We start from the raw sequence: 19,391 nt of genomic DNA, 5'->3' as shown, positions 1-19,391 counted from the left end.
CAAACTGCAGTAGGGAAAGCCCTATGAGTGGCAGGGCAATAGAAACAAACTGCAGTAGGGAAAGCCCTATGAGTGACAGGGCAATATAAACAAACTGCAGTAGGGAAAGCCCTATGAGTGGCAGGGCAATAGAAACAAACTGCAGTAGGGAAAGCCCTATGAGTGGCAGGGCAATAGAAACAAACTGTAGTAGGGAAAGCCCTATGAGTGGCAGGGCAATAGAAACAAACTGCAGTAGGGAAAGCCCTATGAGTGGCAGGGCAATAGAAGCAAACTGCAGTAGGGGAAAGCCCTATGAGTGGCAGGGCAATAGAAACAAACTGCAGTAGGGAAAGCCCTATGAGTGGCAGGACAATAGAAACAAACTACAGTAGGGAAAGTCCTATGAGTGGCAGGGCAATAGAAACAAACTGCAGTAGGGAAAGCCCAATGATGAATGGCAGGGCAATAGAAACAAACAGCAGTAGGGAAAGCCCTATGATGAGTGGCAGGGCAATAGAAACAAACTGCAGTATGGAAAGCCCTATGATGAGTGGCAGGGCACTAGAAACAAACTGCAGTAGGGAAAGCCCTATGAGTGGCAGGGCAATAGAAACAAACTGCAGTAGGTAGGGAAAGCCCTATGAGTGGAAGGGCAATAGAAACAATCTGCAGTAGGGAAAGCCCTATGAGTGGCAGGGCAATATAAACAAACTGCAGTAGGGAAAGCCCTATGCGTGGCAGGGCAATAGAAACAAACTGCAGTAGGGAAAGCCCTATGAGTGGCAGGGCAATAGAAACAAACTGCAGTAGGGAAAGCCCTATGAGTGACAGTGCAATATAAACAAACTGCAGTAGGGAAAGCCCTATGAGTGGCAGGGCAATAGAAACATACTGCAGTAGGGAAAGCCCTATGAGTGGCAGGGCAATAGAAACAAACAGTAGTAGGGAAAGCCCTATGAGTGGCAGGGCAATAGAAACAAACTGCAGTAGGGAAAGCCCTATGAGTGGCAGGGCAATAGAAGCAAACTGCAGTAGGGAAAGCCCTATGAGTGGCAGGGCAATAGAAACAAACTGAAGTAGGGAAAGCCCTATGAGTGGCAGGGCAATATAAACAAACTGCAGTAGGGAAAGCCCTATGAGTTGCAGGGCAATATAAACAAACTGTAGTAGGGAAAGCCCTATGAGTGGCAGGGCAATAGAAACAAACTGCAGTAGGGAAAGCCCTATGAGTGGCAGGGCAATAGAAGCAAACTGCAGTAGGGAAAGCCCTATGAGTGGCAGGGCAATAGAAACAAACTGCAGTAGGGAAGCCCTATGAGTGGCAGGGCAATAGAAACAAACTGCAGTAGGGAAAGCCCTATGAGTGGCAGGGCAATAGAAACAAACTGCAGTATGGAAAGCCCTGTGAGTGACAGGGCAATATAAACAAACTGCAGTAGAGAAAGCCCTATGAGTGGCAGGGCAATAGAAACAAACTGCAGTAGGGAAAGCCCTATGATGAGTGGCAGGGCAATAGAAACAAACTGCAGTAGGGAAAGCCCTATGAGTGGCAGGGCAATAGAAACAAACTGTAGTAGGGAAAGCCCTATGAGTGGCAGGACAATAGAAACAAACTACAGTAGGGAAAGCCCTATGAGTGGCAGGGCAATAGAAACAAACTGCAGTAGGGAAAGCCCTATGATGAATGGCAGGGCAATAGAAACAAACTGCAGTAGGGAAAGCCCTATGAGTGACAGGGCAATATAAACAAACTGCAGTAGGGAAAGCCCTATGAGTGGCAGGGCAATAGAAACAAACTGCAGTAGGGAAAGCCCTATGAGTGGCAGGGCAATAGAAACAAACTGTAGTAGGGAAAGCCCTATGAGTGGCAGGGCAATAGAAACAAACTGCAGTAGGGAAAGCCCTATGAGTGGCAGGGCAATAGAAGCAAACTGCAGTAGGGGAAAGCCCTATGAGTGGCAGGGCAATAGAAACAAACTGCAGTAGGGAAAGACCTATGAGTGGCAGGGCAATAGAAACAAACTGCAGTAGGGAAAGCCCTATGAGTGGCAGGGCAATAGAAACAAACTGCAGTAGGGAAAGCCCTATGAGTGGCAGGGCAATAGAAACAAACTGCAGTAGGGGAAAGCCCTATGAGTGGCAGGGCAATAGAAACAAACTGCAGTAGGGAAAGCCCTATGAGTGACAGGGCAATATAAACAAACTGCAGTAGGGAAAGCCCTATGAGTGGCAGGGCAATAGAAACAAACTGCAGTAGGGAAAGCCCTATGAGTGGCAGGGCAATAGAAACAAACTGTAGTAGGGAAAGCCCTATGAGTGGCAGGGCAATAGAAACAAACTGCAGTAGGGAAAGCCCTATGAGTGGCAGGGCAATAGAAGCAAACTGCAGTAGGGAAAGCCCTATGAGTGGCAGGGCAATAGAAACAAACTGCAGTAGGGAAAGCCCTATGAGTGGCAGGACAATAGAAACAAACTACAGTAGGGAAAGTCCTATGAGTGGCAGGGCAATAGAAACAAACTGCAGTAGGGAAAGCCCAATGATGAATGGCAGGGCAATAGAAACAAACAGCAGTAGGGAAAGCCCTATGATGAGTGGCAGGGCAATAGAAACAAACTGCAGTATGGAAAGCCCTATGATGAGTGGCAGGGCACTAGAAACAAACTGCAGTAGGGAAAGCCCTATGAGTGGCAGGGCAATAGAAACAAACTGCAGTAGGTAGGGAAAGCCCTATGAGTGGAAGGGCAATAGAAACAATCTGCAGTAGGGAAAGCCCTATGAGTGGCAGGGCAATATAAACAAACTGCAGTAGGGAAAGCCCTATGCGTGGCAGGGCAATAGAAACAAACTGCAGTAGGGAAAGCCCTATGAGTGGCAGGGCAATAGAAACAAACTGCAGTAGGGAAAGCCCTATGAGTGACAGTGCAATATAAACAAACTGCAGTAGGGGAAAGCCCTATGAGTGGCAGGGCAATAGAAACATACTGCAGTAGGGAAAGCCCTATGAGTGGCAGGGCAATAGAAACAAACAGTAGTAGGGAAAGCCCTATGAGTGGCAGGGCAATAGAAACAAACTGCAGTAGGGAAAGCCCTATGAGTGGCAGGGCAATAGAAGCAAACTGCAGTAGGGAAAGCCCTATGAGTGGCAGGGCAATAGAAACAAACTGAAGTAGGGAAAGCCCTATGAGTGGCAGGGCAATATAAACAAACTGCAGTAGGGAAAGCCCTATGAGTTGCAGGGCAATATAAACAAACTGTAGTAGGGAAAGCCCTATGAGTGGCAGGGCAATAGAAACAAACTGCAGTAGGGAAAGCCCTATGAGTGGCAGGGCAATAGAAGCAAACTGCAGTAGGGAAAGCCCTATGAGTGGCAGGGCAATAGAAACAAACTGCAGTAGGGAAGCCCTATGAGTGGCAGGGCAATAGAAACAAACTGCAGTAGGGAAAGCCCTATGAGTGGCAGGGCAATAGAAACAAACTGCAGTATGGAAAGCCCTGTGAGTGACAGGGCAATATAAACAAACTGCAGTAGAGAAAGCCCTATGAGTGGCAGGGCAATAGAAACAAACTGCAGTAGGGAAAGCCCTATGATGAGTGGCAGGGCAATAGAAACAAACTGCAGTAGGGAAAGCCCTATGAGTGGCAGGGCAATAGAAACAAACTGCAGTAGGGAAAGCCCTGTGAGTGACAGGGCAATATAAACAAACTGCAGTAGAGAAAGCCCTATGAGTGGCAGGGCAATAGAAACAAACTGCAGTAGGGAAAGCCCTATGATGAGTGGCAGGGCAATAGAATCAAACTGCAGTAGGGAAAGCCCTATGAGTGGCAGGGCAATAGAAACAAACTGCAGTAGGGAAAGCCCTATGAGTGGCAGGATAATAGAAACAAACTGCAGTAGGGGAAGCCCTATGATGAGTGGCAGGGCAATAGAAACAAACTGCAGTAGGGCAAGCCCTATGATGAGTGGCAGGGCAATAGAAACAAACTGCAGTATGGAAAGCCCTATGATGAGTGGCAGGGCAATAGAAACAAACTGCAGTAGGGAAAGCCCTATGATGAGTGGCAGGGCAATAGAAACAAACTGCAGTAGGGAAAGCCCTATGAGTGGCAGGGCATTAGAAACAAACTGCAGTAGGGAAAGCCCTATGAGTGGCAGTGCAATAGAAACAAACTGCAGTAGGGAAAGCCCTATGAGTGGCAGGGCAATAGAAACAAACTGCAGTAGGGAAAGCCCTATGAGTGGCAGGGCAATAGAAACAAACTGCAGTAGGGAAAGCCCTATGAGTGGCAGGGCAATAGAAACAAACTACAGTAGGGAAAGCCCTATGAGTGACAGGGCAATATAAACAAACTGCAGTAGGGAAAGCCCTATGAGTGGCAGGGCAATAGAAACAAACTGCAGTAGGGAAAGCCCTATGAGTGGCAGGGCAATAGAAACAAACTGTAGTAGGGAAAGCCCTATGAGTGGCAGGGCAATATAAACAAACTGCAGTAGGGAAAGCCCTATGAGTGGCAGGGCAATAGAAACAAACTGCAGTAGGGAAAGCCCTATGAGTGGCAGGGCAATAGAAGCAAACTGCAGTAGGGAAAGCCCTATGAGTGGCAGGGCAATAGAAACAAACTGCAGTAGGGAAGCCCTATGAGTGGCAGGGCAATAGAAACAAACTGCAGTAGGGAAAGCCCTATGAGTGGCAGGGCAATAGAAACAAACTGCAGTAGGGAAAGCCCTGTGAGTGACAGGGCAATATAAACAAACTGCATTAGAGAAAGCCCTATGAGTGGCAGGGCAATAGAAACAAACTGCAGTAGGGAAAGCCCTATTATGAGTGGCAGGGCAATAGAAACAAACTGCAGTAGGGAAAGCCCTATGAGTGGCAGGGCATTAGAAACAAACTGCAGTAGGGAAAGCCCTATGATGAGTGGCAGGGCAATAGAAACAAACTGCAGTAGGGCAAGCCCTATGATGAGTGGCAGGGCAATAGAAACAAAATGCAGTAGGGAAAGCCCTATGAGTGGCAGGATAATAGAAACAAACTGCAGTAGGGAAAGCCCTATGATGAGTGGCAGGGCAATAGAAACAAACTGCAGTAGGGCAAGCCCTATGATGAGTGGCAGGGCAATAGAAACAAACTGCAGTATGGAAAGCCCTATGATGAGTGGCAGGGCAATAGAAACAAACTGCAGTAGGGAAAGCCCTATGATGAGTGGCAGGGCAATAGAAACAAACTGCAGTAGGGAAAGCCCTATGAGTGGCAGGGCATTAGAAACAAACTGCAGTAGGGAAAGCCCTATGATGAGTGGCAGGGCAATAGAAACAAACTGCAGTAGGGCAAGCCCTATGATGAGTGGCAGGGCAATAGAAACAAACTGCAGTAGGGAAAGCCCTCTGAGTGGCAGGGCAATAGAAACAAACTGCAGTAGGGAAGCCCTATGAGTGGCAGGGCAATAGAAACAAACTGCAGTAGGGAAAGCCCTGTGAGTGACAGGGCAATATAAACAAACTGCAGTAGAGAAAGCCCTATGAGTGGCAGGGCAATAGAAACAAACTGCAGTAGGGAAGCCCTATGAGTGGCAGGGCAATAGAAACAAACTGCAGTAGGGAAAGCCCTATGATGAATGGCAGGGCAATAGAAACAAACTGCAGTAGGAAAAGCCCTATGATGAGTGGCAGATTAATATAAACAAACTGCAGTAGGGAAAGCCCTATGATGAGTGGCAGGGTAATAGAAACAAACTGCAGTAGGGAAAGCCCTATGATGAGTGGCAGGGCAATAGAAACAAACTGCAGTAGGGAAAGCCCTATGAGTGGCAGGGCAATAGTAACAAACTGCAGTAGGGAAGCCCTATGAGTGGCAGGGCAATAGAAACAAACTGCAGTAGGGAAAGCCCTGTGAGTGACAGGGCAATATAAACAAACTGCAGTAGGGAAAGCCCTATGAGTGGCAGGGCAATAGAAACAAACTGCAGTAGGGCAAGCCCTATGAGTGGCAGGGCAATAGAAACAAACTGCAGTAGGAAAAGCCATGTGAGTGACAGGGCAATAGAAACAAACTGCAGTAGGGCAAATACACCTCCACATAATCAACCCACATAGTAGCTGAGAACACCACAGAAAATGAATGGGGCCGATAGGATCTGTTGCCATGGGTTTTTACATCTCTAGGCAACTGCCTCATTATGATAAACTGTATTGATACAGTCCATGGAGGCAGGGGAAAAAGGGTATCATAGATGGTAAACATTCCCAGATTGACATCTTAAATTGCATATTGAGAGCAGTCAAAGTGCACCATGCAGCAAACTAAATGGGAGAGAAGACATGACGTAAGAGAGGAAAAAATAACATTCACACGTGAATAATATTATGAACAACCTCATTGCGGAATGAGTAGGCAATAAAGTGCCTCCCCTCCCATCTCATCTCTCTCTCTCTCTCTCTCTCTCTCTCTCTCTCTCTCTCTCTCTCTCTCTCTCTCTCTCTCTCTCTGTCTCTCTCTCTCTCTCTCTCTGTCTCTCTCTGTCTCTCATCTCTCTCATCTCTCTCTCTCTCTCTCTCTCTCTGTCTCTCTCTCATCTCTCTCATCTCTCTCTCTCTCTCTCTCTCTCTCTCTCTCTCTCTCTCTCTCTCTCTCTCTCTCTCTCTCTCTCTCTCTCTTTCTCTCTCTCTCTCTTTTCAGTTAGCCTTGTCTCAAAGTTTTTACTGTCAACAAAGAACGTCCTTAGCTTTCTTCTCTCAATCTAGTTAAGATGTTGCATCGGGGTGAGGACACTCAAGACAAGAGCGGTTGGAGATTGGCACCCTATTCCATTTGGGACACTACCAATCTGTTTGATACATGGCAGACATTGTTGCTAATTACTTCCTCGGCCCGACAATAACCGTAGCAAAAGCCGGTGGAAAACGGGCAAGCTAGTTGTGGCTAGGTGAACCACACTGAAGAGCCTTTTTGGAGAAGTTTTAAAAAGATATGGGCGATAAAGTGGCAGGCACGCTGTATTTCATACTATAATGGATGTATAAAAGCATTGGTCAACGTAAATCAAACGGTACAAAAAAAGTTAAATAGGTGTTATTTTCCACTGTGTGTACACATGCAGGATTTTCCATTTCCTATTCATTCAGTCCAGCTGAACAGCACTTCTTCCAAGTGGGGGAAACAGACAAGGCATGGTCAGGGGTCAGGGAAAACATGAAAAAGAAGCAGTGCCTTCAAGCGCAATTAATATATAAGTGTCAATTCTTAGTCCAACTTTCATATGTTATTCCTTATCATAAGAGAGAGTGTGGAAAATGTGATGGAATGTAATGAATCCACTGGTGTGTGTGTGTGTGTGTGTGTGTGTGTGTGTGTGTGTGTGTGTGTGTGTGTGTGTGTGTGTGTGCATGTGCGTGTTTGCATGTGTGCGAGTTTGTGTGCGTGTGTGTGTTTGCATGTGTGCGAGTTTGTGTGCGTGTGTGTGTTTGCATGTGTGCGAGTTTGTGTGCGTGTGTGTGTTTGCATGTGTGCGTGTGTCTGAAAGCCTTGTTCTCATTGCCTGCGAGTTCTCTTTTTTAAAATACAGACAAGTTACACTATCATTTATTTGTTGGTGTCTGTCTACGCATGCCCTCTCATTGAATGTCCTCAAACCATCATGAACTCTATTTTTCCGTAGTTGCCTCTCCCTCGAGACACCTTTTTGGGTAATAAACATTAGACAGAGAGAGAGCAATCGCATCTCATCTCAACTCAACTGTTCCCTGTCTAAATACAGTTCAATACCAGTGAACTTCAGAGAGAAGTCTCCCAACTCACCATCAAGTGGTTTCCAATCGCCGAAACTCTCCATCATCACGATGGAATAGCACAATCTCTCCCCGATACGTTCTATCATCACGATGGAATGGCACAACCTCTCCCCGAAACTCTCCATCATCACGATGGAATAGCACAACCTCTCCCCGAAACTCTCCATCATCACGATGGAATGGCACAACCTCTCCCCGAAACTCTCCATCATCACGATGGAATGGCACAACCTCTCCCCGAAACTCTCCATCATCACGATGGAATGGCACAACCTCTCCCCGAAACTCTCCATCATCACAATGGAATGGCACAACCTCTCCCCGAAACTCTCCATCATCACGATGGAATGGCACAACCTCTCCCCGAAACTCTCCATCATCATGATGGAATGGCACAACCTCTCCCCGAAACTCTCCATCATCAAGATGGAATGGCACAACCTCTCCCCGAAACTCTCCATCATCACGATGGAATGGCACAACCTCTCCCCGAAACTCTCCATCATCATGATGGAATGGCACAACCTCTCCCCGAAACTCTCCATCATCACGATGGAATGGCACAACCTCTCCCCGAAACTCTCCATCATCATGATGGAATGGCACAACCTCTCCCCGAAACTCTCCATCATCATGATGGAATGGCACAACCTCTCCCCGAAACTCTCTATCATCACGATGGAATAGCACAACCTCTCCCCGAAACTCTCCATCATCACGATGGAATGGCACAACCTCTCCCCAAAACGCTCCATCATCACGATGGAATAGCACAACCTCTCCCCGAAACTCTCCATCATCACGATGGAATGGCACAACCTCTCCCCAAAACGCTCCATCATCACGATGGAATGGCACAACCTCTCCCCGAAACGCTCCATCATCACGATGGAATGGCACAACCTCTCCCCGAAACGCTCCATCATCATGATGGAATGGCACAACCTCTCCCCGAAACTCTCCATCATCATGATGGAATGGCACAACCTCTCCCCGAAACTCTCCATCATCACGATGGAATGGCACAACCTCTCCCCGAAACTCTCCATCATCATGATGGAATGGCACAACCTCTCCCCGAAACTCTCCATCATCATGATGGAATGGCACAACCTCTCCCCGAAACTCTCTATCATCACGATGGAATAGCACAACCTCTCCCCGAAACGCTCCATCATCACGATGGAATGGCACAACATCTCCCCGAAACGTTCCATCATCACGATGGAATGGCACAACCTCTCCCCGAAACTATCCATCATCATGATGGAATGGCACAACCTCTCCCCGAAACTCTCCATCATCATGATGGAATGGCACAACCTCTCCCCGAAACTCTCTATCATCACGATGGAATAGCACAACCTCTCCCCGAAACTCTCCATCATCACGATGGAATGGCACAACCTCTCCCCGAAACTCTCCATCATCACGATGGAATGGCACAACCTCTCCCCGAAACGTTCCATCAACACGATGGAATGGCACAACCTCTCCCCGAAACTCTCCATCATCACGATGGAATGGCACAACCTCTCCCCGAAACTCTCCATCATCAAGATGGAATGGCACAACCTCTCCCCGAAACTCTCCATCATCACGATGGAATGGCACAACCTCTCCCTGAAACTCTCCATCATCATGATGGAATGGCACAACCTCTCCCCGAAACGCTCCATCATCACGATGGAATGGCACAACCTCTCCCCGAAACTCTCCATCATCACGATGGAATGGCACAACCTCTCCCCGAAACTCTCCATCATCACGATGGAATGGCACAACCTCTCCCCGAAACGCTCCATCATCACGATGGAATGGCACAATCTCTCCCCGAAACCCTCCATCATCACGATGGAATGGCACAACCTCTCCCCGAAACTCTCCATCATCACGATGGAATGGCACAACCTCTCACCATAAGCGTTCTTCTCCCTAACACACAAACACCCAACCCAAATCCACACACTCAAAATTCCAATGACCCGCCAATATACAATTTGGTTGTATCTGGAGGAGTTTGTTGTTTGCGAAAACTGTTGTCCTTCAAATGCCACCATATTCTAGTAAATATATGTATTCCGAATGAAGGTGAATATGTTTGATTTCAGTGTTCTGGTACATAATACTCAATTCATAATCTCTGAACCCAGAGCCAATTCACGGTTTGTCCACCTAATCTAAAGACCACAATTCATAACAGTGACATTTTCAGTGTTATACGTTAGATAATAAAACCCCTAAACATTATTTTCCTCTTCCCAGATCTTACAGGATGAACAATGACTACACTGAGGTCAGTCCCTCTGATCCCTCCATCGACACCTACACCACCCCGCTGTTCGCCGTGAAGGCCGAGATCGGCTACCAGCACAAGAAGCGTCGCTACGTCCGCAAAGATGGCAACTGCAATGTCCTGTTCCGCCATGTCCCTGAGGAGTGGCTCATGTACGTCACCGACATCTTTACTACGCTGGTGGAGATCAGGTGGAGGGTTATGTTCCTCATCTTCACCCTCTCTTACATTCTCTCCTGGCTCTTCTTCGGCATCCTCTACTGGTTGATCGCCCTGGCTAATGGCGACATGAAGGACCCTACCAACGCCCCTTGTATGTACGAGGTGAGGGACTTCACTGCGGCTTTCCTATTCTCATTGGAGACCCAGACCTCGATCGGTTACGGTTTTAGAGGGATGTCGGAGAACTGCATGGTGGCAATCATCGTCGTGACCGTGCAGGATGTCATCAGCTGTTTTATTGATACATTTGTCATCGGTATCGCTGTGGCGGAGATGGCATCGACACGGAAACTGACGCAGACGGTAGGCTTCAGCAACTGCGCTGTCATCAACCTGCGAAACGGACGTTTGTGCCTGTCATGGAGGATCGGGGACTTCCGCCGGCACCACATGGTGGAGGGGACGGCTCGTGCCCAAATCTTCCGCCCCACCATGCATGCCACGGGGAGGGTGGACGTCAACTACAAGGACCTGGAAATCAAACAGAGTGATATCCTTTTAGCCATACCAACCACCATCTTCCACATTATTGAGCCCAGTAGTCCACTCTACCGCATGAGCCTGGAGGATCTTCGGAAAGACGATTTTGAGCTTGTGGTGTCCTTCACCTACACGGATGACTCGACGGGCATCCTGCGCCAGACTCGCACCTCCTACACACCCGACGAGATCCATTGGGGACAGCTGTTCCAAGAGATGCTGAATGTAAACCTGGAGTACTACAAGGTAAACTATTCCATGTTCCACCACATTGCTAAGGTCCTGGTTCCGGAGGTCAGTGCTGAGGAGTACGATCAAATAAAGCTTCGGCGTTCCCCACGTCACTCCCCGCGCCCCAAGCGCCCGAGCATGGATGGCACACCCCCGATGGTGACTGTGGAACTGGTCAAAGGCACCACAGAACCTGAGGTACAGGCAGCCACGGTTGCTACTATCGCAGCAGTTTGTGAGGACCACGGACATTTGTGTCTTCCAAGGAACCCCATTCTGACGTAGGATGTTCTGCTGACATGGCGATACCAACACAATTTCATTGTAACTGGCCAATGGCCATTCAGAAACATGGCCATTGCAGTCTGCCTTTACTATTGTCCAGACTCAGCTCTGTAAGCTGAAGTTGCTTTTAAATGCTGAAAAGATAAAGTATTGTTTTTCCAACTAACAAGTACTTGGGTTTCTTGATAGATGAGTGTCTCACCTTTAAACCCCACATCATAGGTCATGTACTTGGGTTTCTTGATAGATGAGTGTCTCACCCGTTAAACATCGTAGGTCTTGTGAAAAAGCTTAAGCTCAAGTTGAGTTTATATTGTATGCCCCTGTGATGTCATTACATATGCTGGACACTGTGTACCATGGGGCGTTCAGGTTTGTTACTAACTCCAAAGCCCTCACTCATCACTGTACCCTCTTTTTGAGAGTGGGCTGGTCTTCCTTAGCACTTCAGAGATGAAGTCATTGGTACATTTTTATTTATAATGCCACTGGCATTAAACAAAGCATGTGTGTCCATGTATGCTGATGATTCAACCATATACACATCAGCAACCACAGCTAATGAAGTAACTGAAACCCTTAACAAAGAGTTGCAGTCTGTTTTGGAATGGGGTGGCCAGTAATAAACGGGTCCTGAACATCTCTAAAACTAAGAATATTGTATTTGGTACAAATTATTCCCTAAGTTCTAGACCCCAGCTGAATCTGGTAATGAATGGTGTGGCTGTTGAACAAGTTGAGGAGACTAAATTCCTTGGTGTTACCTTAGATTGTAAACTGTCATGGTCAAAACATATACAGTTGAAGTCGGAAGTTTACATACACTTAGGTTGGAGTCATGAAAACATTTTTTTCAACCACTCCACAAATGTCTTGTTAACAAACTATAGTTTTGGCAAGTCGGTTAGGACATCTACTTTGTGCATGACACAAGTAATTTTTCCAACAATTGTTTACAGACAGATTATTTCACTTATAATTCACTGTATCACAATTCCAATGGGTCAGAAGTTTACATACACTAAGTTGACTGTGACTTTAAACAGCTTGGAAAATTCCTGAAAATGATGTAATGGCTTTAGAAGCTTCTGATAGGCTAATTGACATCATTTGAGTCAATTGGAGGTGTACCTGTAGATGTATTTCAACGCCTACCTTCAAACTCAGTGCCTCTTTGCTTGACATCATGGGAAAATCCAAGGAAATCAGCCAAGACCTTAGAAAAAGAATTGTAGACCTCCACAAGTCTGGTTCATCCTTGGGAGCAATTTCCAAACGCCTGAAGATATCACGTTCATCTGTACAAACAATAGTACACAAGTATAAACACCATGGGACCACGCAGCCATCATACCGCTCAGGATGGAGACGCGTTCTGTCTCCTAGAGATGAACGTACTTTGGTGCGAAAAGTGCAAATCAATCCCAGAACAACAGCAAAGGACCTTGTGAAGATGCTGGAGGAAACAGGTACAAAAGTATCTATATCCACAGTAAAGCAAGTCCTATATCGACATAACCTGAAAGACCGCTCAGCAAGGAAGAAGCCACTGCTCCAAAACCGCCATAAAAAAGCCAGACTACGGTTTGCAACTGCACATGGGGACAAATATCGTACTTTTTGGAGAAATGTCCTCTGGTCTGATGAAACAAAAATAGAACTGTTCGCCCGTAATGACCATCGTTATATTTGGAGGAAAAAGGGGGTAGGCTTGCAAGCCGAAGAACACCATCCCAACCGTGAAGCACGGGGGTGGCAGCATCATGCTGTGGGGGTGCTTTGCTGCAGGAGGGACTGATGCACTTCACAAAATAGATGGCATCATGAGGAAGGAAAATTATGTGGCTATATTGAAGCAACATCTCAAGACATCAGTCATGAAGTTAAAGCTTGGTCGCAAATGGGTCTTCCAAATAGACAATGACCTCAAGCATACTTCCAAAGTTGTGCCAAAATGGCTTAAGGACAACAAAGTCAAGGTATTGGAGTGGACATCACAAAGCCCTGACCTCAAATCCTATAGAAAATGTGTGGGCAGAACTGAAAAAGTGTGTTCGAGCAAGGAGGCCTACAAACCTGACTCAGTTACACCAGCTCTGTCAGGAGGAATGGGCCAAAATTCACCCAACTTATTGTGGGAAGCTTGTGGAAGGCTATCCAAAACATTTGACCCAAGTTAAACAATTTAAAGGCAATGCTACCAAATACTAATTGAGTGTATGTAAACTTCTGACCCACTGGGAATGTGATGAAAGAAATAAAAGCTGAAATAAATCACTCTCTCTGCTATTATTCTGACATTTCACATTCTTAAAATAAATTGGTGATCCTAACTGACCTAAGACAGGGAATTTGTACTAGGATTAAATGTCAGGAATTGTGAAAAACTGAGATTAAATGTATTTGGCTAAGGTGTATGTAAACCTCCGACTTCAACGGTAGATTCAATGGTTGTAAAGATGGGGAGAGGTCTGTCCGTAATAAAGAGATGCTTTGCTTTTTTGACACCAAGTCCTGCAGGCTCTAGTTTTGTCTAGTTTTGTCTTATCTTGATTGTCCATTCGTGTGGTTGCTGGGAAAGACAGTTAAGCTTCTGCTGGCCCAGAACAGAGCGATACGTCTTGCTCTTCATTGTAGTCAGAGGGCTAATATAAATACTATGCATGCCTCTCTTGGCTAAGAGTTGAGGAGAGACTGACTGCATCACTTCTTATTTTTATAACAAACATTAATGTGTTCAAAATTCCACATTGTTTACATTACACACAGCTCTGACACACACACTTACCCAACCAGACATGCCACTAGGGGTCTTTTCACAGTCCCCAAATACAGAACAAATTCAAGAAAGCATACAGTATTATATAGAGCCATTATTACATGGAACTTCCTTCCATCTCATATTGCTCAAATGAACAGCAAACCTGTTTTCAAAAAAACGGATAAAGCAACACCTCACGGCACAACGCCTCTCCTCTATTTGACCTAGATAGTTTGTGTGTATGTATTGATATGTTGGCCACGTCTGCCTTTTCAGTTCTGTCCTTGAGCTGTTCTTGTCTATTAATATTCCGTATTTTATCATGTGTCATGTTTTGTGTGGACCCCAGGAAGAGTAGCTGCTGCTTTCGCAACAGCTAATGGGGATCCTAATAAAATACTAAATAAAATAGATTGTTAACATCAATGAGACTAACCTGGTAAAAGGAAAAGTTAAAATAGAATAAAATACAAATGAACTCATGGAATATTTGACAATGTTTTCACAGGCAACAGTAAGAGCAGGCTGGCATTCTGCACAGGTTAGCCACTTAGAAGTAGTCTGCTAAATGTCATATAGTATATATTATTATAGTCCCTTAATAGGGTGGGTCTGGTACAGGTTCCAACCAGCATTTCCGCTTATAAATTGATCTGTGTACACCGTATACCGAAAAGGCTTGCATTCAGCAATAGCCCGAGTTCCCACAGACTCAGGAGTATATCTCTTTAGCCTATGACTCAGGCTGTGAAATCTGACACTACTTGAAGCTGGGATGTCCCGCCTACCGTTTCATTCGCTCTTCTGACTGTCCATCAACTCCTTGCTGAACGATACATCAAAGCCACTGACAAAGCACATGCCTCCAATCCTTACATCCTAGCGCAGCAGAATATAGTTATTTTTGTCGCTCTAGCACAAGGATGGGCAACTTAGATGAGGGTGGGGGCCAGTTCCCACATCCACATCCACACCCAGAGAGCCTTTTGGGGGCCCTAAGCAAAATGTTGTTGCCTGCAATTCTACACATTTAGCCCTGACTTATGCCATGTTAATAGGATATCTGAGTGAGAGTGACTTATAAAATCAATGGGGGCCCACTGTGATAGCTGGTTAGACTAATTTACCAATCTAAAAAACACATTTGTTGACATGGGCTAATTGAATGACTGTCAGTGACTGACATAATCTGCTGATGCACAACCCCCCCAAAAAATAATAATATTGAAATTGATCCGAGGGCCTACAAAAGGTGGGTCACGGGCCACCAGTTGCCCATCCCTGATCAAGCACATTCAGAGATTGATTTATAGCCAACATTATCAAAGTAATCTAAAATCATTCAAAGATTTTAAACAAAAAACACTTTCTGTTTGTCATAGACGGACAAGCCAGAGCCCTGTCCGATGTTCAGAAGGGTGGCGGCAGAAGTTTTAATCAAGAGAGACCTTTAGAAAATATGCAAATGTTTCTTTAACACTAAACGTATAAATATGTACAGTATTTTACAGTTATAAGGAAGGTGAAATCTTATAGTTAACGATTTTATAATTTGACTGTACTGTATTTAGAAAGCATGTACGTAAGTCATTTCAAGCCTTATTCTTAACATACGTTTTGTTGAATATTTCATCAAATATTTGTACTGTGTACATATTTGAGCTTGTGTCCTTAAAAGTGACTACACCTCAGTAATTTATAACTAGTTATTGTTTATGGCCCTCTCATGATAAATAATTACCTTTGGGATTACATAGATTACATTTCAGATTACATGTTAGATTATAGTTTAGATTACATCTAACAGGCTAACATTCTAACTTCTGCTGTCATGTTGCTGGCATTTCATTGCCTTATTGTCAAACTTAGTATCTATGATGGAGTCACAGTATAACACAAACAATATTACAAAGTCTGCTCCTCAATATGATAAATAAAGATACGGAAAGAAAAGAGATGCAGAAGACAATCATGATTTTGGGAAGGTTTTACAGTAACTAATACATAAGAAAAGGAGAACTACTGTAATCTCCAACAGAAAGTACTGTACAAAGACCCATTTATTTTTAAAATGTGTTTTGAGGTGTGAGATAAAATGCTGTTTTATTTTGTAAGTGTTTAGCAAAATCTGTATGTGTGTAAATTGAGTAAAACTAAAACCACAGTGATGTACTGACATTTACTGCATTTCTATACAATTTCAAACTCTAAAATGCTATTTGGAGAACAGCAAAAACAAGCAGAAATGACCCCAGCCTTTATCACATTGGTTGCTGTAGCTTCGTTCACCTCAGTCCATCTATAAACACAAAGCCTATTAGCTATACAATTAGCCGCTACACATTAACTTTAAAACTATAATTTTTAACAAACGGTGAACAACTATGTCTGTTTTACATAACTGTTTTTGTTGTTGCAGTTTTACAGCTAATTTCCTGCAATTGTACACATTTTGCCATGACTTATGCCATGTTAGTATGATATCTGAGTAAGAGTAACTAACAAAATCAATGTGGGCCCCCTGGATGTCAGGGCCCCTGGGCGTGTGTCCTGCGTGCCCAGTCGGTAATTCTGCCATGATTGCTACAAGTTTAGATAGCTGGCTAGACTAGCTAGACTCATTTACGGTTCCAACAGGGATGCTGGCCCATGTTGACTCCAATGTTTCCCACAGTTCTGTCAAGTTGGCTGGATGTCCTTCGGGTGGTGGGCCATTCTTGATACACACGGGAAACTGTTGAGCGTGAAAAACCCAGCAGCTTTGCAGTTCATGACTCAAACACGTGCACCTGGCACCTACTACCATACCCTGTTCAAAGGCACTTACATGATCTGTCTTGTGTGACATTCACCCTCTGAATGGCACATATACACAATCCACCTGTCAATTGTCTCAATGCTTAAACATCCTTCTTTAACCTGTCTCCTCCCCAAGTTTCGAAATTGCGCCTTGTGTATTCTACTGTTCAAACGCTGAACAGTAAGTCGAGACCCTGACTCTGTGTCCTGATATGTAGCTACGGCCCTGTCTCAGATATGACAACATTGTTTTAGCACTATCCACTGAGTTAACTACGGGGCGCGATAAGGTTCAATGGGCCAATAAATAAGCACAATCTACTTTTTTGGGGGGTTTTCAAGTAGCCGGCGTCTTGAAGCTAAAATTGGGATCACGTACACTCTGCTAATGCAAAAAAAATTACAACTAAAAGAGTAACGGAGAGCAATGCAGCGAATTTATATTAGGTAAAATAATAAGATGTTACCATTGGTACATCACTGGGGCCAAGCTTCCTGCCATCCAGGACCTCTATACCAGGCGGTGTCAGAGGAAGGCCCGGAAAATTGTCAAAGACTCCAGCCACCCTAGTCATAGACTGTTCTCTCTGCTACCGCACGGCAAGTGGTACCCGGAGTGCCAAGTCTAGGTGCAAGAGGCTTCTAAACAGCTTCTTGGACTGTTTGGTATTTTACGCTGCTGCTACTCTCTGTTTACTATCTATGCATAGTCACTTTAATAACTCTACCTACATGTACATATTACCTCAATTACCTCGACTAACCGGTGCCCCAGCACACTGACTCGGTACCGGTACCCCGTGTATATAGCCTCACTATTGTTATTTTTACTGCTGCTCTTTAATTATTTGTTACTTTTATTTCTTTTTTTTTTTTAGGTATTGTTTCTTAAAACTGCATTGTTGGTTAAGGGCTTGTAATTAAACATTTCACTGTAAGGTCTACACCTGTTATATTCGGCGCATGTGACAAATACAATTTGATTTGATTTGGTGTATTAAACTGAGAAGCTTTTTGTGATGTCACAAAATGCCCATAGTAATCCCGCCTCCTGAATCCAAGTGGTTGACATAGGGGAGGGGACCAGTAACTTTACGATCAAACTTTATCAATGTACTGTAGAAGCAACGGTCATTTTTCATACTTTGGTTATCCTACTTTGATCTGGTTTCATCCAAATATCATCCAATTTCATGAAAAAAAAAAATTGTGATTTTGACTGTACGGGACCTTTAAAAACATGATATGTGATCTTTTGCACACATGCTGTGTATACTGTAAATACACATTACAGTATGTTGCAGTATACACTGATCATTAAAACGCCCCCCCTATTACCTACTATTATAATTTGTAGTAGACGTAGATGTACTGATGGTGGTTTGTTGTTGTTGGTAGTTTCATCATTGACAAATCAATCATCAGGGCCCAGTTTTTTTTATTTATTATCTAGCTGAATTTCGCCTATCGGCTAGGAATACATGCACAGAAATAGAATGAATAGAACAGGCGTCCCTATTCAAGACAATGATTTGTCCACTCTATTCATTATATATCTATGTGTTTAATTCTAACCGACAGGCGAAATCTTTTGAAAAACTGGTTCTCAGAGTATTGCCTTGAATATGCAGCAAGTAGTAACGTTCATGACTCATTGTTACTTACAGTTTATTCGTACTTAGTTTAAGTATTCAGACACCTTTCACTTTTTCCACATTTTGTTACGTTACAGCTTTATTCTAAAATGGGTTAAATAAAATAAACATCTCATAAATCTACACAAAATACCCCCTTAATGACAAAGCGAAAGCAGGTTTTTAGAAATTTTTGTAAATATATAAAAAAAACAAAATAATGAACTACCTTATTTACATAGGTATTCAGACCCTTTGCTATGAGACTCGAAATTGAGCTCAGGTACATCTTGTTTCCATTGACCATCCTTGACATGTTGTTACTTAATGTTACTGCATAACCATCAGCATTGATAGCCTGTTACTCAGTCTTTAGTTACAGTAGTTAACCTGTAATTGGGTGTGTAAACATTTATTTAAGGACATATTGTGGTCATTGTGGTGTTGAATGCCTGTTAGTCTTGGCATGGCCTCTTCCAACTGGATACACACTGCAGCGCAATACCTGGCATTTACACAGTACCCAGCTCTGTGTCATTGGTGGCAGTGCAGCACCTGGCATCTGGTGTATCTGGTGTATGTCTGTAAGAACAAAGACAATGAATGACAAGGGAACTTCGACGTGCAGAAAGCAGATCACACTGACTCTGCACATGCCTTTCAGTTGCTTTGATTTTCACAGGGATGTTTAATGCAGTAATGTCATTAAGGCAGTATAATGTTTTCTTCAGAGCATAGTAAATCTATCAAAGAACTACAATATTGTCCAAGACATAAAACATGTGGTGTAAATGTACCTGATACGATTATGACATGTTGTTGTCTCACCTAGCTATCTTAAGATTGATGCACTCTGGATAAGACATCTCTCCATGTTGCTCGCTCATACTTCCTCCCCACAGCATCACAGGAGA

General features: G+C 44.4%; 1 protein-coding gene across 1 annotated transcript in view; it reads left to right on the top strand.

The window, feature by feature from the left end:
- Positions 1–11,830, top strand: part of LOC121548041 (inward rectifier potassium channel 16-like) — a 22,569-nt gene extending 10,739 nt beyond the window's left edge. The window contains exon 2 of the mRNA XM_041859441.1: positions 10,035–11,830. Coding sequence (XP_041715375.1) covers positions 10,045–11,283 — 1,239 coding nt within the window. The 5' untranslated portion in view covers positions 10,035–10,044 and the 3' untranslated portion in view covers positions 11,284–11,830. The remainder of the gene's footprint in view (positions 1–10,034) is intronic.
- The last annotated feature ends 7,561 nt before the right edge of the window (positions 11,831–19,391 follow it).

Source organism: Coregonus clupeaformis, chromosome 31, assembly GCF_020615455.1.
Source record: "Coregonus clupeaformis isolate EN_2021a chromosome 31, ASM2061545v1, whole genome shotgun sequence".
Classification (NCBI taxonomy): Eukaryota; Metazoa; Chordata; class Actinopteri; order Salmoniformes; family Salmonidae; genus Coregonus; species Coregonus clupeaformis.
The sequence above is the reverse complement of the archived record's forward strand: the minus strand, read 5'-3'. Positions and strand labels throughout refer to the sequence as shown.